We start from the raw sequence: 27736 nt of genomic DNA on the forward strand, positions 1-27736 counted from the left end.
GGTCCAAGGGACAGATATCGGCAGCTATAATCGGCCCGTGTATGGGGACCTTTATGCATGTGACTAGACTGCACAGTACAGTCCGCCCAAGGGTCAGTCACTTGGATGTGCTAAAAATCAGTCCATATGTGGCTAATTTTACAGACTGTAAAACAAAAGCAGCACCGCAATCTAACTGATAAATGAAAGAACATGCATTTATCTTATCCTGGAGATTATCTGTCCATAACAAATAGAGCAAGTGCAGAGTCTAAACCTCAAAACAGGCAATCAGTGAGATAAAATAAATAATGACAAAATCAGTTGCGATTTTTTTTTTTTTTTTTTTTTAATTCCTATCTGGCAAAGAATAATACTGTTGAAGTGATAGGGTAAAGGTCACACTAGTGTTGAATAACAATACTCTGGGTCATTTATTCAGGTATGCTTTCAACTAATAATTAGAAAATAAGGCAAACTGCATGATACTTTTGACAGCATGAGCAAGAAATTACAATGCCAAGGTTGTTTCTTTATATCTAGGATAAGGCAGAGTGCACACAGAGTGTTAGCTCCACTGCTCTCAGCCTGCATTCCCCAAGACACATTGTGCAGTAAGCAAAACGTGCGCATATAGTTACATAGTTAAGTTGGGATAAAAAAAGGCCAAAGTCCATCAAGTTCAAGGCTTTCTTGCAAACCTCAGTACGCACACATAGACCCATACCAACCTATGTATACACTTGCATACATAAACCATATATACCAACATCAATACTAACTGTAGATTTTAGTATCACAATAGCCTTGGATATTATGCTTGTTCAAGAAATTATCCAAGGCATTCTTATTTTTAAGCAATCTCAGCAAGTTTCATAGGTATTCCTCTTTGGTTTATAAAAATGTTTACAAAGTACAACCTAATTGGGGTTAATTTAACCAAATATTATTATTATTAACCAAAAGTATTTCTCTATGAATTTGGGATGTCCACACACTAATCTATACATTCATAATTGTCTACAATAGCTGCTTCACCTATTTCTGTCGTCTGTCTCCCTTTTTGAAGTTCTGTTTATAAAACGGTTAGGGATAGCTGAAGATTCTAAAAAGGAGTTGAAATTTGAAATTCTTTTCTATTATGTTTGTTAAGTAAAATAAACTTCACTTATACTCTATAAGTAATATAAATCTCTCAGGAGACAAGCTCCAATTACGACCAGGACTGTTACTACATGGCCCGCGGATGCCTCTATACAATTGCAAGACTGTTTTGAAAGAACAAATTGGGAGATCTTTAAACAACAGGATCTGGAGTCCTATACCTCAACAGTTCTGGATTACATTAGGTTCTGTACAGATAATGTCACCAAGGATAGAACGATGAGGATTTATCCAAATAGGAAACCCTGGATGACGAGGGAAGTGCAGAAACTACTAAAAGACAGGAATATTGCTTTCAGAAGTGGGGACAGAGCGCTCTATAGCGCGTCGAGAGCCAACCTGAAGAGAGGCATCCGGGAGGCAAAGGCAGCCTATAGAAAGAGGATAGAGGAGCATCTGAGGAGCAATGACACCAGACAGGTGTGGAGAGGCGTTCAGCATCTCACCGGCTATAAATCCAGCAATACTGGGATCACTGAGGGAGACGCTTCTTTAGCAGAAGAGTTAAACATTTTTTTTGCCCGTTTTGAGGTGCCACAAACAGCTGGAATATTGCAGTCACCCAGGTACAATGAAGAGGTGTTTACGGTGGGAGAGGTGGATATGTGGCAGGTATTGAGGAAGGTAAATCCAAGGAAGGCCGCTGGACCCGATGGCGTGGCTGGAAGGGTGTTGAAGGTATGTCCAGAGCAACTGGCCGGAGTACTTACAGAGATCTTCAATCAGTCCCTCTCCCAGGCTTTTGTTCCATCTTGTCTCAAGGCCTCCATCTTTGTTCCGGTGCCAAAAAAATCTGGTACAAAGAGCTTGAATGATTTTCGTCCAGTGGCACTTACATCTGTTATCATGAAGTGTTTTGAGAAGCTGATGCAGAATCATATCATTGCGTGCAACGGGGGAGTTTTGCAAGGCTGCTTTTTGTGGATTTTAGCTCGGCGTTCAATACAATACTTCCACAACGATTAGTGTCCAAATTGGCAGTTTTGGGTCTTCCATCTCTTACGTGTAGCTGGATCTTGGACTTTTTGTCCGGTCGCTCTCAGAGGGTTAGACTGGGCTCACACATCTCAAACGCTCTATGCTTAAGTACATGCTCACCCCAGGGTTGTGTATTAAGTCCGCTATTATATACCTTATACACATATGATTGTGTTCCTACACACTCTGGAAATAAAATCATTAAGTTTGCGGATGATACTACGGTGATCGGACTTATCTCTGGAAAAGAGAGTGAGATGGACTACAGGGATGAAGTGGAACGGCTGTCAGAGTGGTGTAAAGACAATAACCTGCTCCTGAACATTGAAAAAACCAAGGAACTGGTCATTGATTTTAGGGAAAAAAAAAACCAACGTTGAACCACTCATCATTGATAAAATGCAGGTGGAGAGGGTTTCAGTGTTTAAATTCCTAGGAATGGAGTTGGAGGATGATCTGACATGGAGTGTAAACACTAAGGGTCTGTTAAAGAAAGCGCAGCAAAGACTGTACTTTCTGAGAGTTCTGAGGAAAAACCATCTACCTAAAAATCTTCTTCTTGCCTTTTATCACTGTTCCATCGAGAGCATACTTACGTATGGACTATGTGTGTGGTTCGGTGCCTGTACCTCCAAAGAGGTTAAGGCACTTCAGAGGGTTGTTAGATCTGCAGAGAAGATAATTGATTGTCCGCTCCCAACCCTGGAACACATTTATATCTCCCGTTGCCGGAAAAAAGCTCTGGGCATTGCACACGACCCGACTCACCCTGGCCACTTTCTCTTCCAGCTCTTGCCATCAGGGAAGAGATATAGAGCATTGAAAGCCAGAACTAATGGTCTGAGAGACAGCTTTTGTCCAAGAGCAATTATGGCTTTAAATATGTAACAGTAGACTGATATTATCTTTTACTATGCCACTGCTTTGAGTTGTTGCTTGCTTCTTTTAAATCTCGTTGTTTACTATGTGACAATGACAATAAAGATATATTCTAAATCTGGTTTCCTTCAGTCCTGGAATTACACAATAACATCAAACAGGCAGGTGCCATTATGTGGGCACTGTTATTAAGGCAAGCTTTGTATCACCCCAAAATATTGTGTATGTGCCAGAATGGGGGCCAGATGCCCAGGCCCATGCACTGGCTACACAATTAGATGGTGAGGAGGGAGGGGGAAGTGAGAGCTGAATTGAAAGTTAAAGTACTTGTCTGCCCCGCCTCTATGCCTTAGGCAGGCAGGCAATATATGATTGACAGCTGGGATTTTTAAATGCCTTTATAATAGGCTTGGATGTGTTAATATAGAAATTAATTTGGGTTTCTTGTTTAATTTGAAAAGGACTTTTATTATACAGCTTTTTATGCCTGGGTGACAGGTCCACTTTAAATTAAAAAAATAACATTTTCTTAAATACCGATATACAGAAAAGGTTTGTTTGCAAAGCATACCTGTGTACCAACGATTGGCAACCTTCTAACTATTCTAAAAAACAGTTTTTTACATCTGGAAAAGAGACCTGCAAAAAAGACAATATCAGTTATGTGCAAGAAAAGGCACTATAGAATTGAAAATTATCTGTAAACTAGGTAGCCAACTTTCTAATCTGTTTACAGGTTATCAGAAAAACCTCTGCACTTAATATATCCATTTTAACTTAAATGATACTGTCATGATTTTTATGGTATACATTTTATTTCTAAATTACACTGTTTACATAGCAATAACCATAACATAATATCAATAACATAATTCACTCTATCATTTAAAATGTTCTTCTTGGACCAACAAATGTATTTTTTGTATTTTTAATATTGGTGTGTAGGCACCATCTGCCGAGTGTTTCAGAGTCTGAGCTTTCAGAAAGAGCAAGCGCTACACATTAAAAATGCTTCCAGTTCCAAGCCAGACTTGTATTTCTTACTATTGAGTGCTATTCTGAAATCTACTGGGAGCTGCTATCTTGCTACCATCCCACTGTTCTGCTGATTGGCTGCTGGGAGGGGGGTGATATCACTCCAACTTGCAGCTCAGCAGTAAAGTGTGACTGAAATTTAGCAGAGCACAGGTCACATTGTGGCACCCTGGGAAATGAAAAATATGGCTAGCCCCATGTAAAATTTCAAAATTAAAAAAATCTATTTTTGTTTTAGAAAAACAGAATTTAATGCAGGATTCTGCTAGATCAGTTAATAGAACTTGTGTGTTTTAAAAAACAATTGGGTTCTTAAAGGAGAAGAAAAGGCTAAAGGTCCCCATACATGCCGAGATCCGCTCCCTTGGCGAGATCGCCAAGCGAGCGGATCTGCACCCAATATCCCCACCTACGGGTGGGCAATATCGGAGAGCGCGTAATTAAGAAAAAAAAATTTGATCGTTTGGCCCTGGGTTCAAGCGAGTCTCTTCTCTTCCTTTTTCTGTCTTCATGCACTTGCACGAAGACAAAAAAAGACAGGTTAAAACCCCCAAACGGTTGCCCTAAAAGTGATTGCTTAAAATGGAGGGCATTTATTGTTAGCTTAATGCACAGAATGTCATGTATGTATGTATGTATGTATGTATGTATGTATGTATTAATCATCCGTGGCCGGCACTCCCTTCAATACTTTGTCAAAAATTTATTGAAAACACATTGTTTAAAACCGACGTTTCGGTCCTCATTAGGACCTTTCTCAAGGATCCTTGAGAAAGGTCCTAATGAGGACCGAAACGTCGGTTTTAAACAATGTGTTTTCAATAAATTTTTGACAAAGTATTGAAGGGAGTGCCGGCCACGGATGATTAATACATACATACATACATACATACATACATACATGACATTCTGTGCATTAAGCTAACAATAAATGCCCTCCATTTTAAGCAATCACTTTTAGGGCAACCGTTTGGGGGTTTTAACCATGAAAGCAAGTAAGTTTTAGGTAAAACTCAGTCCCTTTGTTTAATGTATATTGAATTCTTAATGAATCAGAGTGACGTGAGTGTAGGACTGACCAGAGGGCGTATGACTTTGATGTTGTTGGTCAGCTTGAAGCATATTGCAATATATGGACAAACAATCCCTGTATTGCTTAAAGGGGAGGGCATTGCTTGGTACCTTAATGCACAGAAGGTCTTAGTGTCATATATATATATATATATATATATATATATATATGTATTCAAAGCTCAATGCTGAATGCTGTCTTGAGCTTTGAATACACATATATATGTGTATTCAAAGCTCAAGACAGCATTCAGCCAACTTTGATGTAGAATATATATCTAATCCCCCCCCCTACAGTATTATGGTAACAAATTTTTAACAAAACTTACTTTCAGACTGGAAAAGGATTCGGTAAAACGATATCGACATCAGAGTACATCCAACGGTTAAAGCAATAAGATGCCATGGTTCAGTGTCTTTACATTTCTCATTTATAAGGTTTCTTAATCGAAACACGTTAGTCAGAGTAAGATTTCTGAACTGAGATGCATAAGTCAGACCAATTTCTTTATAGACTCCCAAAGACTCCTGCAAGCATCAAATACAAAAGTTTCACAAAAAATATGTGGACATATAAATATAATGAACATACTATTAAGAGACAAAAGGGCTCATATGCCAAGAGGAAGGCAGTGTGCATAGTGCCACACAGTATTAGGCAAAACTGTATTCCTGAGGGGCAGGGGGAGGCATGTAGGTGTCAGATGCATAAGCTAGGAAGCAACTGCCTGCACAGACCACAACTGGCCCAGTACTTCAAGCAGTAAGTACAAGGATGGCCTGCACTTGTACCTTGGCGCGAGGTTCAGAGCACAGCCAGAACCTGGAAGAGGTGCTTGCTTCTGCACATGGGCATCATAAATGACCCCTTTCAAAAGTGTAGCAGTGTAGCCATGAGCCATATCAGCGCAGGTTAATGGCAGAAACATGTATTTTGCACTGCTCTTTACACAGCCAATCACTGTGTGAAAAGCCAAGAAGCAGCAAAGGAACCGTAAGTCTTAAAATTATTAAAAGTAGTAAACTAGCTAAACTTGTCTTTATCCTTTTAATGGCATACCTTTTAATGTCATATGTTGTCGGCAAACAAAGTTACAGCCTGCCGAAGATGTAGCAAGTACATTTCTGGGTACAAGGTTACAATATGCCTAGCAACGTACTTTTTCCATAGCAAAAAACCTGCCAAAATGCCATCAGGTAAAGGGCTAAACAACTGCTTGGTATAATACTCCACATTTCCCCAGGGAATAAAATGCAGAGTTACACATTTGGACACAACATGTGAATGGAAAAGTGCCAAGGTTAAAGTGCAAAAATTGTGCATGTTTCTGCCGGTTTTCTGCACTTTACCTCTGCAGGTGAGTAAGGCTATTGCCACACCAGGCTGATTCTAGGCCTGCATTTATCAGCACCGTCTTAGCCTACCATATGGGCGGTAGGCTAGCATACAGGCAGATTGTCAGTCTGCGCTTATACGCAAGCCGCCTTGTGGGGCCTTACAAAGGCCCGCTCTGTAGTTACCCTTTGACATATGGCACTAGGTCCATTTACATTTGTGTATTACACTATAAAGATCAAAGTTCAAAAGATTGCACTGGCATCCCATTATTATCAGCCTGCGCTTATAATAAATGGTGCTGACAAATGAACTTGAGACCGTTTCCTTATCTTCTATTTATCTGCTATTATCTCTCAAAAACCATATAAGTGAAATCAAACTACAAACAATACATTTTAATTGCTGAAATGTTAATAAAGAGTTTCTTATTTCAAGCAATAAAAGCAAGAAAAAATAGTAATAGCGCAAACAAAACATTTATTATAAAATAATTTAGAAGTCTGGTAAGCAGACAAAGAATCTTTTCCCTATAGCCAAGAAAACATCACTCAGCTAGGCCAGAGTGAAGGATTTCATCAGTGTTTATGCAGGAATTCTCTTAAGTTAACTGTATATTTGCAATTTGTTAATAAATAAATGGGGTTCTGTCTGTTGAAGAGCAAAAGGGACTGTTTCTGTCCAACTTAGGGCCAGATGATTCCTGCCAAGGCCCTAACACTATCATGGGCTCCAAGGGCTTCTTTCTTTGTTATCATAATTTTATTATAAGCTGCAGCCTCTACTCAAACACAGTGTTTATTAGATAACTAGCATGTTACAAAATTAGGAAAGAACTAGTGAAAGTAGTCTACAAATGACTATTTCTGTTTTTTGCAGTTTTTGACCTATTTCACCTCTATTTATCTTTAAAGTTCTATTAAGGTGGCTATACACAAAACAATTCTGATCGTCCTTTTCCCCCCCACTGACGTTCAGGGCTGAACTGTCAGATGTGGAGATAGAAACAAAAGGAATTCTACCTGCACCTGCTGATTCAGCCCTGAAAGCAGATTTTGTTCAGGCGCATTTAACCTGGGATTTTGTACTTAACTGGAGATGGACAGCTTTTAAATATCATTCATGGATTTCCATGCACCTAAGAGTAAAGCTCATATAAAATGACTATATATACAGTATAAACTATAATATTAACTACAACTTTTTTCACATGTGCTAAGTGAACAGATGCAAACTTTACATGTTTACATGGTCACACGAAAGATCCCAAATTGCCATGTGTGTGGCCACCTTAAGAGTGAAGCTCATATAAAATGATTATATATACAGTATAACTATAATATGAACTACAACTTTTTTCACATGTGCTGAGCGAACAGATGCAAACTTTACATGTAGATAAGATGTTTTCATTTAATTGTTTCAACTGGTTATTAAAAAACAACAGAACACACTGTCTAGCACAGAGATCCCCAACCTTTTTTACCCGTGAGCAACATTCAAATGTAAAAAGAGTTGGGGAGCAACACAAGCATGAAAAAGGTACCTGAACAAGCCAAATAAGGGCTATGATTGGCTAATGTGGACTGGCAGCCTATAGAAGGCTCTGTTTGGCTTTACACTGGGTTTTATGCAACCAAAACTTGCATTCAAGCCAGGAATTCAAAAATAAGCACCTGCTTTGAGGCCACTGGGAGCAACATCCAAGGGGTTGGGGAGCAACATGTTGCTCACAAGCTACTGGTTGGGGATCACTGGTCTAGCACATGGCCTCTGCAGTAAAATTGCCATGTGCCCAGGCTTGTCCACAAAGATGTGTGGCCCCTGGCCTTTCCCTATGGAGGTGTGTGGCTTCCCCAATGGTGGTGTGTGGCCCTTGGCTTTTCACCACAAAGTTGACAGACACAGTCCCCTAATTACATGTATTTAAGAATATATGTTCAAATACATCTAACAAGTCAATAAGTCGCATATCAGCAGACTTTTTTTGTAAGTGGCAGTATATACATACAACCTCCACCACCAATTTGCCAAGCACAGTCCCTTACACCCTGGTAACTGCAATATAAAGTTTATCTCCAAGCAATATTTCAAGCAAGTAAATTAGACCAAACAAAAACCTGCCTAGATGACGAAATGACTCAGAATAAAGAACAACACTGTCACTTACCTGCACCGCCATCTCTTAGCCGTACAGCTCGGTTACACGGGAAGTGAGTGGCAGGACGGGACCCACTAGTGGCACTTTGCCTGTAGGCAGGACGGGACCCACTAGTGGCACTTTGCCTGTAGGCAGGACAGACACTGGGTGAGCTCAGCACTTCCCTAAACAAACCCTTACGAACCCTGGCGATAAGCCTGTCCCTGCCCTTGATTTAAAGCTGTGCCGCTCATTGCCAGCCACTTACTAGTCCCTCCTAGAACCCACAATCTCCTCTCCCCCTCCTCCCACAACGGAAGTGGCGTGTGACCATCTTCTCCTCCTTCTGCCTGTCACTCTGTTGTTCCCCTTGGAAACGACGCCAACGTCGTTTCCGTAGCAACGGCGCACAGAACAACCCTAACAAGAGATGCACAATATCTGAGCTACGGTGACTGGGAAGGCGATAACGTTTGGTAATAAACAGTGACGCCTAGTGCAGAAAAAGCAGAGGTGCGGGCAGGAAGATACAGATTAGAGATAAAGGGGTTTAGACATCTGTTGCAGTTTAACAAGAGCTTGGGTACCCCTACCTAGATGTTGTCTAGGTAGGGGTACTCTATTATAGGTATTGGTCAAATGGCATTATAAAGCTAATACGGACAGATAAGTGCTAGGCCAATATACTTCAATAGGAGATGCTCTGAATTCAACTTTATTGGGCAGAATACTGTATCCCCCACAAAAAAGTTTGACATTTACCATACCAACTTCAAAGCTTAATTTGCAGAGGTTAATTTAAGGGGAAAACAGTGAATTACATTAACTGTAAACAAAATATTTTTGCATTTACTTGTCCAGAGCTTTAAAGTCAAAATGTGTTTTCTCAGACCAGGCTCCAACATTGTGTTCATTTAGTAAGCATTCAAAACTTTGACTTAAAGGAACAGTAACACCAAAAAAATTAAAGAGTTTTAAAGTGATACTGACACCAGAAATTAAACCTTTTTTACATCTTTCATAACATTGTCTTTGCATGAGCTTTATAATTTTGCCATAAACGTATTTCCTGAGGCTTTTACATTTCCTATCTGATCCCCCCATGTTCCTCTATGAGGGGGCGGCCATATTTGTGCAGCAATAGGCCGTTAGCATTAGAAGTTATAACTGACAGGCTGAGAAGGGACAGTCAGGCTGGCAAAACAGTCAGGTTTAGGAATTTCAAGTAACAATTACTCACAAAAGCAGCCCTATCAGTAAAAAATGATCAACATGACCTATAGGCAACTTTTTATGTAGATTCATATTTTAAAAAGTAGTTTTTTCGTGTCAGTATCACTTTAAAGTAAATGAAATATAATGTACTGTTGCCCTGCACTGGAAAAAGTTGTGTGTTTGCTACAGTAACTCTACTATAGGTTATATATAATAAGCTGCTGTGTAGCCCCGGGGGCAGCCATTCAAGCTGGAAAGAAGGAGAAAAGGCACAGGTTACATAGTAGATAACGAATAAGCTCTGTAGAGTACAATCGTGTTTTATCTGTTATCTGCTAAGTGCCTGTGCCTTTTCTCCTTTGAATGGCTGCCCTCGGGGCTACACAGCTGCATTCTTTATATAAACCATAGTAGTGTTTCAGAGGCAAACACACCAGTTGTATCAGTGCAGGGCAGCAGTAAATTATATTGGAATTTCTTTTATACACTGAATTTTTTGGTGTTACTGTTCCTTTAAAAATTCCAAATTTTGCTCTTCTGCATATGCAAAGCCCAGGGCCACAGCACATATCCCAAGGACAGGATGGTGGCACTAGCATAGCAGTGCTCAGTGAAGATAGGGTCTGAGGTAAATGATTATATTCACTTGGGGTGGTACCAGACTGGCACCGCCCAGTAATTATCCCTTTCCATGTCTATTAGGACTTGTACTCAGGAGCATTTGTTCGTGCACTTCCCTGTGTGTTTCTCTGCATTCCACCTCAGTGAAGTCAGCCTTTAAACAACAGGGGGTGTTGGTGAGCTTTGTTTAAAACTTTGGTCCTCCTGGGGGGAAGGCCCTGCTGAGTTAGTAAATGGGCTCTGTGATTACTGATTGCAGCTTTGGAACCAGGCAGCTAATTCCACTGGCCAAGGGTGACAAAGAGCCATGTCTGGATCAGCACATTTTAGCCCACCTTCTCATATCCAGGCTGAGACTGAAATTGAGACAAATTCATTAGACTAAAATATATAGCACACAGCATAATAGCTCTTATTTTGTAACCATCATTTAAATAATGGTTTCTGCAGACTAAGAATAGCCTATTTCTTCTCACTCCATCCTGTGTTTTGTGTATAGCAGTGCATGGTCTTCAAACTAGAAAGTACAGGTATGGGACCTTTTATCCAGAATGCTTGGGATCGTGGTTTAATAGATAAGGGGTCTTTCTGTAATTTAAATTTAACAATTATTTAAGTCTACCAATAAATCAATTAAAAATTAAATAAACCTTATAGGATTGTTCTGCTACCAATAAGGATTAATTATGTTGGTTTGAAAAACCCAACATACTGTTCTTCAATTTCAACATATTCTTCCGCTTCTTCTTTTTCTTCTTATTCCCCATTTTCTAAACGCTACTCCTCCTACAGTTTTAGGGGTACAACACCCAAACTCCCCACACTTCTTTGCCCTATAGCGGAGCAGGTTGCTTGTGTTTTTCTAAGCGATCCGGCTCCCCGTCTTTTTGTGGCGCCGCTCCGAACACTCCAATATTTCCAATGTCTTTGACAGGGATGATTTTCAAACTCCTGCCACTTCTACAGCTTTGAGGCTACACTCACCAAACTTGAATCAAATAGTCATGGGGTTAGCCTGAATGAAAACATGATACTTGTTGGATGCCCAAAAGTGGGTGGAGCTACAAACAGCAAATCAACCTATTTACTTTCAGTTGAGGAAATTCAACCTGCTGCCTTTCTTACAGTAATAACACCAGGATCCCCAAACTTTTCACAGTTGTTCACTAGGGGACTGCAGTTTTAGGTTTGAAAAAGTGGGCGGAGCAACCAATAGCCAATCAGATTTCACCTATTCAATTATATTGGTTTAATGTCAGGATTCTCAAACTTTGCATAGTTTGTCACTGGGTGACTATGTCCAAAGTTTAGAAAAAAGTGGGTGAAGCCACAGACAGCCAATCAGATTTACGTAATTGATTTTAATGGCGAAATTAAAAGAGCTGCCACCAGTGCCCCCAAACCTTTTACAATTGGCCACTAGGGGATTAAGGTTAAAGGTTAGAAAAAGTCACCAACAGCCAATGAGATTTTACCAATTGAATTTCATTGGTTTATATTTATACTGCTGCCTTTCTCGCACTATTTATGCCAGGGTTTCCAAACTTTGCACAGTCAGTCACTGGGTGACTACATATTCAAAAAATGGGCACAACCAGCAACCACAATTCACCTATTGACTTTTATTGGTTTAAATTGAAACTGCTGCCATTCTTTAACTATTAATCCTAGGGTCCCTAAACTTTGCAGAGTTAGTCACTGGGTAACTGCAGTTCCAGGTTAGTCAGTCACTCGTTGACTTTCAGTGGGGAGATTTAAATTGCTGCCATTCAGACACTACTTAAACCGGGGTCCGCAGACTTTGCACAGTGTTTTTTACAATATAACTGTGGTCCAAGGTTAGAAAAACTGGGTGGAGCCAACAACAGCCAATCAGATTTCATTCAGTGACTTCACGTTTTTCAAACCAGCATGAAGTTTGTTCTCAAACTTCCCTTTCTAGTTACTGTATATCTTAGTTGGGATCAAGTGCAAGGTACTGTTTTATTATTACAGAGAAAAGAGGACCCATTTTGAAAAATTTGAATTGTTTGATAAAAATGGAATCTACGAGAGGTCGCCTTTCCTTAATTCAGAGCTTTTAGGTAATGGGTTTATGCATAACAGATCCTGTACCTGTACATTCTGACCTGGTGAAATGCGGAATCATCAGTTCTTTTATTTTAAAAATATTATTTCACCTATAAAAAATTTCATTTTAAAGTTTCTTTTCTTTTGTAAAGGAAAATGTGTTACATTGAGATGTGAAGGAACATGGCGTCAGTCTTAACAGAAGTGGGATAATTACATTAAGAAAATAAATGTAAGTATGTGGTTAGATACAGAATCTGTATTTTTAGTATGATGTTCCTAATGTCCAATATGTTTACATTTAGCAAAGTAAAATGAGGATGCATTGTATTAATTTTGCATGATAATTTGGCCACTGGAAATATTTTTCGACTAGCATCCATAGATGTTATTTAATTCAAAGCAGTATGGCAGCTCCCATACATCACAAGCAATCTAGCCTCAAAACTAAAGGGATATACACAGGTATAGGATGTATAATCAGGAATACTTGGGACCTTTTTAACAGACAAGGAAAGCCTGTGAAAAAGTATTTCTCAATGTAATGGTGTCTTTAAGCACTAAGAAAAACACTGCCTGCTGCTTCCTGGCTGCTCGCTCTTCAGGAAGCAAATTCAAAAGTTGGTTGACATTTCCAGTTTTTTTACTTAACAGCTGCCCTATGCCCTTAGGGTTGCCACCTCACCCCTTTATTACTAGCCACATATTGAATCAAAATCCTGCATGGCTAGTTAACAATTAATAGAGATGCATGCTGCAGACTGAACAGATTTATGTGCAGCCATGCAGTATGCATCTAAATGAATTGCTAACTAGCCAGCCATGCAGGATGTTGATTCAATATATGGCCAGTATTAAATGGTTGAGGTGGCAACCCAATATGCCCGGGCCAGACTTCTTGCTCTATATTGTAATGTACATGCTCCCAATCCTCCTCAATTCCCTCCTGCTCTGATGATGTGCATGGAGATTTCCACACTTTTTGTGCATGAACAATCGTTTTTGACTATGGGAAACTTGTGGCTCCTTTACAAACATGGCGGCAGTGTATAGATTCCAACGAAGAGAAACAGGATGGGTAAAAATGGCTTACCCTATTAATTGAATTTTGGTGTTATTTTTTAAAATGCAATTAGGTTTGTTTTTGTTAGTTCACACACAACATAGTGTGGTAGTTTACTTTTTAAATTGAAATCTATTGGTACTCTCTCTGATAGGCATAAGCCATAAATCAAGGGAATCACTGCACTGCCACGGGGTTCAGTGGCTAATGCTCATATGTGACTAAAGAGTCTATTGAAGCAGCACATGCTGTCTTTTCGTGTGAGCCAATGACAGTACATTGGTGCCCTTTCTCTGTGTCTAGCTCCTGTTACAGTTTATTTGTAAAGTCACTGACCTAGGTTGAGCAAGTAGTGGGAGGCAGGTACACGAAGGACAAACTGAAAGTGCAGTTTTAAAATGCATATAATAAATTAAAGAAACTGTGCTTAAAAATAAGGAATACACATTCTAAAAACTTTTATTAAATATAAACCTAATAAGAGATAAATCCAGAAAGTAAACTATATGAAAAAACACAATGAAACACAACTGTGTTAAAATGCAGATGATGCAAATTAATATCTTGGGTACAGATAATTAGCACTTGCATTTAAGTGTGCTCAGTGTTTTATGGCCCTAGGTAAGTCACTTTGGCCCCACACAGCTTTCTGGATTTATGCTGCTGCAGCAGTCCTGGGGGTCACAAAACAGGTCTAAATTTTACTAAGAATAATTAACCCATACCAACCAATCAGCCAAGGCATTTTCTTTTCTTAGTTTTTCAGCAAACAACTGGTTGCTATTGGTTACTACTCCTGAGGAAAGTTAAACCAGTTTTATAAGTGTCCATTATAACTTGCACACTTGGATGGACAGAGATTAATGTGCTTCGGGGGATTATACAGAGTGGTGTTAAGACAAATTTTGCTTTAAACTGAAGTAAAATTTTTATTTTTGTCAGAAAATCATAAAGCAACAAATCCACAATTGTCTGAAAGCCAAAATGTATTTTTATACCACCCTACACCAAAATAATGCCATCTTTCTAAATTTGATGTTATTATCTTCAGCTGTAAGTTGTACTTTAGTTTTGTATGAGAAATTTTTTTAATTCTCTAATTCACTAGTGGCATTCCAGAAAAAACAATTTGACTCTAAAGCATACAAAACTGCCATATTCATGTTCTTTTAACTCCATTTTAACTCTAATAATATTTCTTACTCTAATTTAAGTTTACTAGACTTTTTTAAATTCCCGGTTGCTAACCTCCTTCGTTTGTGGTAAAATTAATTACTCATGTGAGGCAAGTAGCAAATGCATTCCTCTCCAATAAGGATTAACTGCTAATTTTAGCTTAACCTTCTTTTGCATCATGAGAACTATTAGCTTGTTAATGTTAAAAAAGGCCCTAGCATTAAGTGGGTTAATCACTATTGCCTATAAATGTCTCTGAAGGATCTCTAGGTGGTTCTTTGCAAAAAAAAACAAAAAGCATGGTCTTACAGCTAGCTCTTCCTATACTTCAGTGAGTTGGTGTGTATCTGGCTCTATTGTATAGTGTGTGCCATTATTTGGCTCTTTGGTAAGTAAATGAAGATATCATTTTTATAACAGTTGCTGTTGTATTTAATTATGTTTACAATTTTTTGTAAATTATGAAAAAGGTGTATAATTCTTAAATAGTACTCCAAAGTCTCAAAACTGGCACCCAGTACAACAATTTAATGCCAAATACTTTACCTGAAAATCTGGAGTCTTTTATGAATTTAATATAATGTCCTATTAATCTCAAAATTATACTTTAACTTTGTGAATAGCCCCTAAAATCAGATTATTCTAAATTTATGAAGGGTCATATAATACCAAATTGAGTAAAAAGCAATGATGCTTGAAATATAGCAACATTTTAAGTAAATGAAGAAAAATTCGAAAAAGGGGATTCCTTATAAATCTAAACTACTATTAGTCTTGCATATAAGTATCTTCCAAGTGTTTCCACTTCATACTAATCAATACTTATGCATGCTGAAAACGCACTGCTTGCCCAGCCATGCTCCGCATATTGTTTAAGCAAGTGTGTGGTTTTGAAAGATAGACTGTTGACCCCTTTCTAACATGGATACTTATAAAATACACTTGCAGTACAGATGGTGAGTTCTAGTTTCAGCTGTGTTCCACAGAATTGTATATAAAAAGGATAAAGACATATGAAATGCAATGCAGCAATAATTAGATATAACAAATATATTCATTAGTGGAATAGAACATTTGTGGTTACATTGCTAAAGTTTAATAAATGTATTTTGCTGGATGTGTTGCACGCTCTGCAGCCCCTATATGGAGCGTATTATTTTTATGACTTCCATTTAGATTTCAGTCTTCTTAAATCATGGATAAGATCTCTATCTGCACGGCATATTTTCTGTAATCTACTAGTGTAGGAGGAAGCTTTTTTTAGATTATTTTGGAGTACAGGTATGGGACCTGGGGTTTTCTGGATAATGGATCTTTCTGTAATTTGGATCTCCATAACGTTGCATCGGTATTAAGATACTGATTAAACCCAATAGGCTTGTTTTGTCTCCAGTAAGGATTAATAATATCTTAGTTGGGATCAAGTACAATGTTCTGTTTTATTACAAAGAAAAAGGAAATCATTTTTAAAAATTAGAATTATTTGCTTATAATGGAGTCTATGGGAAATGGCCATTCCGTAATTCGGAATTTTCTGAATAAGGGGTTTCCGGATAAGGTATCCCATACCTCAGGAGACCACCATTGCACCATAGAAATAACCCATAAACTTGCTATGATTGGTCAAATTTGGAAAGCCTTTAATAGGTTCCATACCTGTAATTACTTTGTGCTTAGCTTGCCTGGCTAGATTAGTGAAAGATAAAGCATAAAATATTTTGGGCTTTGTCTTCACTTTCATCCTTTACTTTATCTTCACTTTTCAAGTTCAGGTACAATTTTTTTTTTATCTGCAGGTTTATAGTGACGCCACTTCATTTTTTTATTGTATCAATCACAGGCATGCTACTGATATTGCTTGAGAATGCTATCAAACTGTAACCTGAGCATGCTCTTGGTTTGTGTTCCAGCGTTCAGTAACCTAATTGTTTGTAATGTGAACCTTTTTGCACTCCATATTGAAAGCTGCGAAACTAGTTATGGAGACAAAACATTGAGTGACATTTTTAAGCAGCAACCTGCTTCTTTATGCTCTCATCTTACAGTTTTGTGCAAATGGTAACCTGATTATTCTTGAGACTGCTCAAATGTGAAAACCATCCTGTGGATGTAAAATTGTGCTTTTAATTCTATAACTGCCAAATTTTGGAATCTATTAAAGGACTAGTGAAACCAAAGGTCATTTGAATTGACATTAGTTAAAAAATAGTGCATCTGTTACCTAGAAAACCTGTTAATGGGTAAAAATATTGTGTTTTAGAACTATCATCATCTAGAACTATCATCATAGCTGTATGTAAATCTATAGGACACAATGAATATTGGACACCAGAGGTTTTGATGTATGCAATAGCAGACACTTTTTAAAGGTGTGTGGCACTGATTAATATTAATCTGCAAATGTGCCCCCTCCTTTTTCCAAAATGGTTGCACCCTGGGCAGCTGCCTTCCCTTAGTTCCGGCCCTGTTTTTCTCTTCTGGTCTGAATTAAAAAAGGTAAAGGGGAAAACTGTTAAGGGCTAAATAGGTCAAAATGTCAGGGAACCAATCAGAAAGACCTTGCTGTCTAAATTTATTTTAATGTATGCAAACAATAATTCACATTGTCACATTTGTCTAAAGATGATAAATATGATTTTGCGGTGTTTGCACTTAACTATTGTACTGCATGTTTAACCCTTTTACTGCCAGCCATTTTGGTCAAAGCGGAACTTGTATTGCCAGACAGTTTTTGAACATTTTGCACTGTTTCACTTTAGGGGCCTTTCCTTGGGGGGACTTTTAGTTTACCAAGGAAAACAATATATCGTTTTTTTCAGAACAACCTAAGCTTTCAAAATATGGTAGAATTTTTGTGTAATTCCAATTCTGTAACAAGATATAGGCTTCTAAATGTCTAAAAATGCAAAAAAAATCAAATTTTCCATAATATAATCACACATACTAGAAACAAAAATTATTTTATGCACGAATATACAACTGATTTGGAAAGTCCCATGTCTCCTGAACGTGCCAATACCAAATATATATAGTTTTATGGAGATTTCTCACTTGTATAGGTCAAAAACTCCCAGCAGTACACTACCAAATTCCCAAAGCACTGCTCCAAAAAAACTGCATACTTTGGATTTCAAGGCCAAAATTCCACTAACAGAAGGTTTATCCCAGAAAATTGTACATTTTTGGAAAGAACGGATTCTGGGGAATACAGAATAGGCACAACTGTCTGTCTACTCCAAACTATCAAGTTGCAATGCTTTCCTAAAGTTATTGGTTTTTATCAAAATTTGTGATTTTTTTTAAAAATCGCTTCAAAGCTTCCAGTCTATAGTATCTTATCTCCTACAGGTCATAAAGTAACCAAATAAAACACCCTAAATATGAATGCCTGGGGTCCACTGAACAGTTTGATGCCCAATATGTATAGGTTTACCTAAGTATGTGGCATGTAGGGGCCCCAATGTGAACATACCCCATATGAACTGTCATTTCTGTCATTTCAGCTTCTGCAAAATCAACACATTTACATCATTATATGTGGGATAAAGCTAGTAAAAAGTATGCTCACCCCAGAAAGTCATATATTTTTGGAAAGTACACATTCCCCCGAATCTAAAATGGGTACCCATGTCTTTCTACTCCAAAGTACCAAGCCGCACAGCTTTTCTAAAGTTAGCAATTTTGATGACATTTCCAAAAATCCCCTCAAAGCTTCCATTTTGAAGCATCTTATCTCCCACATAGCATTAGGTACCAAGATAAAACACCCTGAATTTGAACGCCAGGGGTCCACTGAACAGTTTGATGCCCAATATGTATAGGTTTACCTAAGTATGTGGCATGTAGGGGCCCCAATGTGAACATACCCCCATATGATCTATCATTTCAGCTCCTGCAAAATCAACACATTTACATCCTTTATGTGGGATAATGCTACAAAAAAAGTACATTCACCCCAGAAAGCCATATATTTTTGGAAAATACACATCCCCCCGAATCTATAATGGGTAAATATTTCTTATTGCTACAAAGTACCAAGCTGTAAAGCTTTCCTAAGTTTGCAGATTTATATGACATTTCGAAAATCGCCTAAAAATGTTGCAATTTGCCGCATTTATCTCACACAATTTCTTGCGTACAAAGGCAAGTCACCCCAAATAGGAACACCAGAGGCCTACTGAACAGTTTGATGCCCAATATGCATAGATATACCAAAGTCTGCGGTATGTACTGAACCCAAAATGAAAATAGCGCATAAGGATTTCTCGCCTGCCAGCTCAGCTTTTACACACAGAGCCCCCTGTCAGTGTATTATGTGCAGTAACCCCCCCCCCTAACTATACAGTGACCCCCAGAAAACCATATATTTTTGGAAAGTACACATTCTGATGAATTCAAAATAGGTAAAGTTATTTTTGTACACCAAAGTTACACCTGGCAAAGCTACGCTAAAAACAGATCAGGAACACTTATATAGGGATAAAATGTGATAAAACCACAAAAATTGTGCAAATCAGTGAAACAACAAAATAAGTTACATGACAGTGTAATTAGTGGCCAGAATATCTGATCCAATAGTTACGCTGTCAAAATAAACAGTTTTTAGGTAAAAGAAAATAAAAACAAAGTGGTAAAATGAAAAAAAAAAAAAAAAAAAGCAAAACAAAAAAAAACCAAAGTGTTTGTGTATACATGTGTGTACATGTGTAAAAGTTGTGTGATAGTGTGTAAGTGTGTATATGAGTGTAAATAAGTGTATAAAAGTGTGAAAAATGAAAAAAATAAAAATAAAAAAATGCTAAAATGTGTGCTGTAAGTGTGTGTAAATGTATGTAAGTGTGTATAAATGTATGTAAATGTGTGTAAAAGTGTGTAAATGCAAGAAAAAAAAAAACTCCTTACCTGTTCCTGGGCCGGCGCTGGGGGAGAGGGAGGAAGCAGGAAGCAGCAGACGCGATGCGATCGCGTCTGCTGCTTCCTGGAGGGTCCTGCGAGCGATCGGCTCGCAGGACCCTGATGACAGCCCCCCTGGCACATTGCCCAAGGGGGCTGTCATTGTTAGAAGCCCTCTGCAGCGGCGGCACATGCCGCCGCTGCAGAGAGCAGCGCTTAAACGCCAACGACGTATGAGACACGTCGTTGGCGTTTAAGCCCTTTTACTGCCAGCACGTATGCCATACGTGCTTGGCAGTAAAAGAGTTAAATTGAAAAAAAAAACATATATTCTGCACTTTTTTGTTTTCACAGTGGAATGTTGTAATATCAATAAAAAAAGGTGTTTGCTTTTTACCCTCATTGAAGTTATTGGCATGCAGTTAGTGTAGGTCGCTTTTATATTAAAACATGTGGTATATAATTAAGCATGACATCTGAAAGGCACTTGAAATCATGTATGTTGCTGAGCACTGAACTAGACCATGCAAACTCTTGAGGCTGCAGGGGCATGTCCTCTTTGGGTTCCTGAATAGATATCCCTTACTAGATCTTTTGGGTACACCTGTAACACACAAAGATGCTGTTTATGCGTCTTTACACATACCATTGAAATGTTGGTTAATCATGCTCTGTTCCTCTCTTGCAGGTTCCATTTGTGCGATGTTAAACATGTATGGAGTGCTTACATTTCTGCTGGCAGGTATGGTTTGAGGAGAGGGAGGTTTAGTCTGCATGCCCTTAGAATAATGATCAGTTATGCGTTGTGTGATCAATAAGAATAGCCAAAGGACTCCCTATATATAAACCATGTTCACTGTGTATTTCTTTTGAAGTAGAACTGACTCTTAATAGTTTAGTTTTCTTTCAATTCCCTTTTCTTTTAACTCTGAGTAGGTCTTCTGAGTGCCTCTTTGCTTTTATTTAGACTTCCCCTATCCCCTTGGGTTACAAAGATTGCAGTTCAAGGCCAAAAGGTTATTAAAATCTATATAACTCTACTGAAAACCAATTTGAATTTTTTTATTGATTCTATGAATTGTGGGTTATAACTGTATCATCTCCGGCCTACCTGGCATTTTCTAATTTATGTATTGAAGAGATGTTTTCCCCCCAATAAGGTATTCCAGTCTGTTTGAGTGAAAACTTTACTGCTGGAATGCAGAACTGTAAGTAACAGTCTGTAAAAACACGTTTGCTGGATTTCACTAAGGGGAGGTTCACTGGGGGTTTATGGATTTGAACTCACTTTGGTATCTTTCCTTGCATGAAAAGAACTCAGGTTATGTATTTAAGTTAAAGGCTTAGTTCATGTCTTCTGAGTGAACTACAAAGCAACACTTGTGCATCACTTTTCTGTCTGAATCCACTCACCCATATAAAATGGATTTCTGCAAAACTGTGCTTTCTAGAGGGACAGTGATACAATAATGCACCCTTCTACTGTGTGTAATTTAGTCATTAAAATATCATGGCGGCAAATTTTGTATGTGGTGCCATATTACCAGAGTCTGATAGTGCCCTGGCTGGAACTGAACCAAGGACCATCACAACAGAAAGCATCTGTACCTTACATGTTAATGTCTGTTCTCCCTAGAACTGCTGACAGTTCTGTACTTGCCTTGCACCTGCATTTTGTAGATGTTGAATCAAGAAAAAAAGATTACCGGATCATTTGAAAGATTAGGGCTACTTTAGTTAATGCAAGTTGTTGGTTTACACAAATTGCATATGGTTTGCCATGGTTTGTCAGTGTTATCTGTTTAGGTTTTCTTAATGGATTTTGTAGGTTGCAGATATTTTTATATACTCTAGTAAGTAAACTCAAAAACTAAAATACAGTCAGGACCCTAATGTAAAATATAAGTCTTCTGCAGTCTCCTAAGCACCATGAATCTGTCCATGTTCACTGCTCCTGCTTGAAACTGTAGGAAAAATGCATGTAAAAATATACATGTAAAGGGAAGCGAGTGAGTGTGGTTTTGACATGTTTACTTAACACAAAGCATCTTTTGCACCCACTTGTCACATGGACAATGCATTCAGTGTGCAGTTCAATCATAATTTTTCTTGCCTCATTGCAGCATCATTTGTGCCAGAGTCCTTCACCCAGAGCATGTTTGCTGAATGTCCAGATAAATACACCAGTTTCTGTTATCATGGCACATGCCGGTTCCTTATATCTCAGTGGGAGGCTTCTTGCATGTAAGTAATGAAGTAGCAAACCAACATATGACTTAAAGGAACAGTAACACCAAAAAATGAAAGTGTATAAAAGTAACTAAAATATAATGTGCTGCAGCCCTGCACTGGTAAAAGTTGTGTGTTTACTTCAGAAAGTCTACTATAATTTATATAAATAAGCTGCTATGTAGCCATGGAGGCAGCCATTCAAAGGAGAAAAGGCACAGGCACATAGCAGATAACAGATAAAACCCTATTGTATTCTATAGAATGTATCTGTTATCTGCTATGTAACCTGTGCCTTTTCTCCTTTTTTCCAGCTTGAATGGCTGCCCCCATGGCTACTCAGCAGCTTATTATATAAATTATAGTAGTGTTACTGTAGCAAACACACCAGTTTTACCAGTGCAGGGCAACAGTGCATTATATTTTTATTACTTTAAAGCTCTTTCATTTTTTGGTGTTACTGTTCCTTTAAGGGCTTATTTATCAAACCGGAAAAAGGTGATCAAATACACCACATACCATGATCATCAAACATCGCCATATAAAAAAGGCATGTTTACCAAGCTGTTTATTCTCCTTTTTTTCATGTAAAAATCAGCTAGTTGGAAATGCTTAATAAAAAATATATACTATAAGCAATAGAGTAAAATACCTGTGCTAGAAGTGCACAACTTTATAAATTCACCATCTATTTTACTCTCTTCCTGGCAAATATCATTTTACACAACATCATAAATAATGCCCATAGATTTTATTCTAAGAACATGCATGCATCTGACAGAGCTGATATAGTATGCTCTTTGCACAAAGTAACTACAGTGGATATAAAAAGTCTACACACCCCTGGTAAAATGTCAGGTTCCTGTGCTGTACAAACATGAGACAAATATAAATCATTTCAGAACTTTTTCCAATGTGACCTATAAACTGTACCACTCAATCAAAAAACAAACTGAAATCTTTTAGGTGGAGGGAAGAAAAAAAAAACTAATGTGGTTGCATAAGTGTGCACACCCTTAAACTAATACTTTGTTGAAGCACCTTTTGATTTTATTACAGCACTCAGTCTTTTTGGGTATGAGTATCGGCATGGCACATTTTGACTTTGCAAGATTTGCCCATTCTTTTTTGCAGAAACACTCCAAATCTGTCAGATTGCGAGGGCAATGCCTGTGCACAGCCCTCTTCAGATCAACCCACAGATTTTCAATTGGGTTCAGGTCTGGGCTCTGGCTGGGCCATTCCAAAACTTTAATCTTCTTCCGGTGAAGCCATTCCTTTGTTGATTTGGATCTATGCTTTGGGTCGTTGTCATGCTGAAAGACGAAGTTCCTCCTCATGTTCAGCTTTCTAGCAGAAGCCTGAAGGTTTTGTGCCAATATTGACTGGTATTTGGAACTGTTCATAATTCCCTCTATCTTAACTAAGGCCCCAGTTCCAGCTGAAGAAAAACAACCCCAAAGCATGATGCTGCCACCACCATGCTTCACTGTCGGTATGGTGTTCTTTTGGTGATGTGCAGTATTGTTTTTGCGCCAAACATATTTGAAAAAGTTCAACCTTGGTTTCATCAGACCATAACACCTTTTCCCACGTGCTTTTGGGAGACTTCAGATGTGTTTTTGCAAAATGTAACCTAGCTTGGATGTTTTTCTTCGTAAGAAAAGGCTTTCATCTTGCCACTCTACCCCATAGCCCAGACATAAGAAGAATACGGGAGATTGTTGTCACATGTACCACACAGCCAGTACTTGCCAGATATTCCTGCAGCTCCTTTAATGTTGCTGTAGGCCTCTTGGTAGCCTCCCTGACCAGTTTTCTTCTTGTCTTTTCATCAATTTTGGAGGGATGTCCAGTTCTTGGTAATGTCACTGTTGTGCCATATTTTCTCCACTCGATGATAACAGTCTTCACTGTGGTCCATGGTATAGCTAATGCCTTGAAAATTCTTTTGTACCCTTCTCCTGACTGATATCTTTTAACAATGAGATCCCACTGATGCTTTGGAAGCTCTCTGTGGACCATGGCTTTTGCTGTGCGATGTGACTAAAACAGATGTCAAAAAAGACCAACTAGAGCAGCTGAACTTTATTTGGGATTATCAGAGGCACTTTAAATGATGGACGGTGTATGCTAACTCCTGTTTAACATGATTTTGAATGTGATTGCTTATTCTGAACACAGCTACATCCCCAGTTAGAAGAGGGTGTGCACACTTATGCAACCACATTATTTTAGTTTTTTTGGTTTTATTCCCTCCACCTAAAATATTTCAGTTTGTTTTTCAATTGAGTGGTACAGTTTATAGGTCACATTAAAGGTGGAAAAAGTTCTGAAATGTTTATCTTTGTCTCATTTTTGTACAGCACAGTAACCTGACATTTTACCAGGGGTGTGTGGACTTTTTATATCCACTGTAGTTTATAGCCAGATCCTTAAAATTTGCCTTTAAAATATTGGCCCCCTTTTGAAAGGTAATTGCAATAGGGAAAGATTTTCAAAATCTATTTGGTGAGCAGCAGTGCCTACTCTTCTCAGGCATTTCGGTAAATTGAAAAGCATCCCATGACACACCTGCCTTATAAGGGAGTACATTATTCCAGTGCTTAAGTGTCATACTAACACATTTCCTATCACTAATCAGACTTGCCAGTATCCCTCTAAAAGGTGGCCAGTTTTTCCCATGGTCTCCCATGGGACCATGGTTGGCTGTGCCCTTCAGTAACTCTGGGCTGGATATATATTTTAAAAAACTAAATAATGCAGACGTTTGCTAAAAATTATGCTGAAACCAATCCTGTTATTGTTAAAAGCACTAATAATGCTTTGAGATGTCCATACACTGGCCAGTCTTGCATGCCAATTCCTGCACAGCTGATGGTAAGGTGTTTACTATCCTGGTATGAGAAATAACCATTTCATCCAACATCTGATTAGGCTTGGTTAAATATTGATCAGGCTTGCAGACAATTGTTGGTGACATTCCCATTCCCTTGATCAATAATTGGTAGATCACCTTTGGCTGCAATTAACAGTTGAGAGAGACTGGTTTAGCAAGCAATGAGTTATGAAAACAGAATAAAATGTGTGACCATACTTTCTCTTTCAGGTGCTTCAACGGTTATATTGGAAGCCGTTGTCAGTATGTAGACCTGATGAAGGTTATGGCATTAGACCCTCGCTCATTCGCTGTAGCAGCCATATCTGTCACTTTATTGGTTGCACTGTCATTGATAGGAAGCATGTGCCTTGGTATCTAGTGAGTATTTTATATTTATTTGTGTTATAGATCTGTTGGTGTGCATAACACAAGTTGAATTCTTTATTCCCTTGTAGCCATACAATATGCATAAATAGCTTTTTATCTTTTTCCCAATATAATGTACCAAACTTCCAGTGGGAAATAATGCCTTATTGAAGGTATAAAGTATCGGCCAAGGAAAGCTTTATTTATTAGAGGGTCCCAATGTTGGTAAACTCTTTACAGCGTATGTACTCCTTTTTAGGAAAATAAATACACCAACCTGTGAGAAAATAGGGCAGACACTTATGCATGACTTATGCATGCACAGGAGAGTAAAACTGAGCATACACAATTCCAATTCTGCACTATAAATGCCTTGGAAATGTAAGTAAGATGGTGGAGCTTTGCTACTTATTTGAGTGTCAATGAGTCTTTTATCTGAAAATTAGCACTGTCACGAGTAAAAACTTTCCTTGTCCTTTTAACAATGGTTTATCCTACAGTTGGTTCACCTTTTAAAGCGGGCCAACCTAGTTTTCAATTTAGTCTCCTGTCTGAGTTGGCAGTTTATTGGCAAACATATGGGGCTAAAGATGATGGTTTCTCAGGCTATTTGTAACATAATCACATTTGACTATGGGAGACTGGAATCAGATGAGAAACTGAAGCAGCCATTTGCTCTCGGGACTTCATGGGACCATCATGAAATCCAATCATTTTTCTGGGAACAAAATATTGCTTTAGTCTAATTTGGCCCACCACTTTGTTGACCAAATCCTGCAGATATGTATGTTTGACCAATCCAGACAAGCAGATGTACTCGTGTATGGCTGGCTTACAACAAAAATAAGATTTTGGTGCCTTAGAATACCAAGGCAGATGTTTTTTTTGATACTTGTTAGTGGTTATCAGCGCTGCCTCAGGGGTCCTTGCTGCCCTGAGGCAGCCAAGTTGATGTCGCTCCCCTCCACTCCCCCTGTGCTTTGTTTTTTCATGTCTGAGAGGGTCGCTACACTGCTAGTGCAGAGAGCCTTAATAGCACACTTTGCAGTAGAAGAGCCAAAATTTAAGATTTTTGGCTTTTTAGGTTAACCAGGAGCAGCTTTTTGACACCCATTGTAGCTTGCCGGGCTCTGCACCCCTGGTGGTTGTCATACAAATGTTTCCATAAAGCAGAAGTGGTTAGCAGCACAAACAAGTCAGCAAGATGGCCCTCAACAATTAGGGAGCAGTGAGACGCTATGGTGTCTTAAGGACCCATATTTTTTGTAGACTTGTCCAGTGCTGCATAATATGTTGATGCTTTATAAAAACATAATTCTTAAAGCAATAATTCAGATTGGACTGTTAGAGTAGTGGTTTATAACTATTACACACTTAATGATTTCTTAACTCCCCACAGCTTGTGTAGAGTAAAGAGTGAAATGAGCCGGATTTCTCTTCTGAAAAACATGGAGAGTCAAGGTTTGTTGTTGAACCAATTATTTTAGAACCTACTACTAGCTTTATATGGGTGGTGTATGTTTGTACAAAAAACATGGACTGGCTGTTTGGGCACCAGATAATTCTACATACCCCAATCCTATATATGTAAAGTGTATTTATTCTATCATATAATAAAGAAACCATTTCTCTTTTTTTTTTTAGATGTTTAGAGACGCACGCTTCCCTGAAGTATTTGCGAAAAGCAGAAAAAAGATTCTTAATTTTATTAGAATATTGTTTAAACAATTTTATGTAGATTTTATTGCTGCACTTATGTTTTAATTTAAAGTATGGTGTGTACTTGGCAAGGACTGATCAGGTACAGTAATGACTTGATCTAGGGTAATGCCTTTTTACAGTACGTGATCACCAAGGCAGCTTGAATAAGATCTTTGTGTAAAAGCTTCTATCTAACAAAGCAAAGTACAGGAAGTTATTGATGGGGAAAAAGATATTATGAAGCCATTAATGTAAACTCGCAAAGAACTTAATGTTAAAATTTCCTTTGAATTAACATTTTCTCCTGTACCAAAATAATTTGATTACAAAAAAAGCCATATTATAACTTGTCTTGTATGTTTAATTGTTTTAATTTATTAAAGAAATATTTTATCCAAAGCTTGCTTTCAAAATAGTTGTTTTTAATAGCTGCAAACATGTTGGCACTAAAAACACACAAACATAATATTTAGGTTTTGCATTCATGGTCATTTATAGTTCAGTCATATCCACTGCATTTTTTACTTAATAAAATCCAGATGGGTATGGTAGGTAGAAACCAACAAATGAAGTCTGGGTAACTGAATGAGCTGAATTCCCACTTATACTGGGCCAGTGACTTCTGCATGCTTCATTTGTTTTATATAGTAAATCATTACACAGCCACTGTATGACATGTTCGATTACGTGCAGGAGCAAGTTTCTCAGTACAGTAAATACTGTAACTAGGCATTAACATTTCATATGTACTCATTTTTTTTTTTTATATTATGTTGCTGCACGCTTTAACCGTGTAATCCTTAAAATGGGCTTGTGAAGACATACTTTTCCAGATTCTGGGAACTGACACTTTATCTATTGCTCTGAAGGCCATGGTCTGCTTCCTCTGTAGCTGTAAGAAGGCCCTTTCTGCAGCTGCACCTACTCAGCGTAAGCGGC

The 27736-nt window shown here is 38.3% G+C and overlaps 2 protein-coding genes across 8 annotated transcripts in view; one reads left to right on the plus strand and one right to left on the minus strand.

The window, feature by feature from the left end:
* sgpl1 (sphingosine-1-phosphate lyase 1) overlaps positions 1-8977 on the minus strand; it is a 31307-nt gene extending 22330 nt beyond the window's left edge. The window contains exons 1-3 of the mRNA XM_002943494.5: positions 8613-8977; positions 5436-5634; positions 3572-3639 (exon numbers count right to left, since the gene is read on the minus strand). Coding sequence (XP_002943540.3) covers positions 3572-3639; positions 5436-5634; positions 8613-8624 — 279 coding nt within the window. The 5' untranslated portion in view covers positions 8625-8977. The remainder of the gene's footprint in view (positions 1-3571; positions 3640-5435; positions 5635-8612) is intronic.
* A 76-nt stretch (positions 8978-9053) lies between these two features.
* Positions 9054-27196, plus strand: LOC733728 (uncharacterized). Of its 7 annotated transcripts, XM_031905131.1 has the most exons (9): positions 9083-9165; positions 12641-12720; positions 20309-20362; positions 20588-20636; positions 20781-20828; positions 21744-21864; positions 24959-25108; positions 26496-26557; positions 26741-27196. In XM_031905131.1, exons 3-9 carry the CDS (start codon positions 20336-20338, stop codon positions 26746-26748), a joined length of 465 nt encoding a protein of 154 aa, XP_031760991.1. In that variant the 5' UTR covers positions 9083-9165; positions 12641-12720; positions 20309-20335; the 3' UTR covers positions 26749-27196. The 7 variants fall into 7 exon arrangements, with proteins under 7 accessions (XP_031760993.1, XP_031760991.1, XP_031760992.1 ...); XM_031905132.1 differs by lacking the exons at positions 9083-9165; positions 12641-12720 and adding an exon at positions 14222-14243; XM_031905130.1 differs by lacking the exons at positions 9083-9165; positions 12641-12720 and adding an exon at positions 14959-15115.
* Positions 27197-27736: the final 540 nt, after the last annotated feature.

Source organism: Xenopus tropicalis, chromosome 7, assembly GCF_000004195.4.
Source record: "Xenopus tropicalis strain Nigerian chromosome 7, UCB_Xtro_10.0, whole genome shotgun sequence".
Classification (NCBI taxonomy): Eukaryota; Metazoa; Chordata; class Amphibia; order Anura; family Pipidae; genus Xenopus; species Xenopus tropicalis.

Bases quoted from the DNA above. Each gene is read 5' to 3' on its own strand.
- LOC733728 (XM_031905131.1), top strand. From the start codon at position 20,336: ATGGAGTGCTTACATTTCTGCTGGCAG. The intron at 20,363-20,587 runs GTATGGTTTGAG...GCTTTTATTTAG, and splicing joins GCTTACATTTCTGCTGGCAG to ACTTCCCCTATCCCCTTGGG. The intron at 20,637-20,780 runs GTTATTAAAATC...CCCCCCAATAAG, and splicing joins TTGCAGTTCAAGGCCAAAAG to GTATTCCAGTCTGTTTGAGT.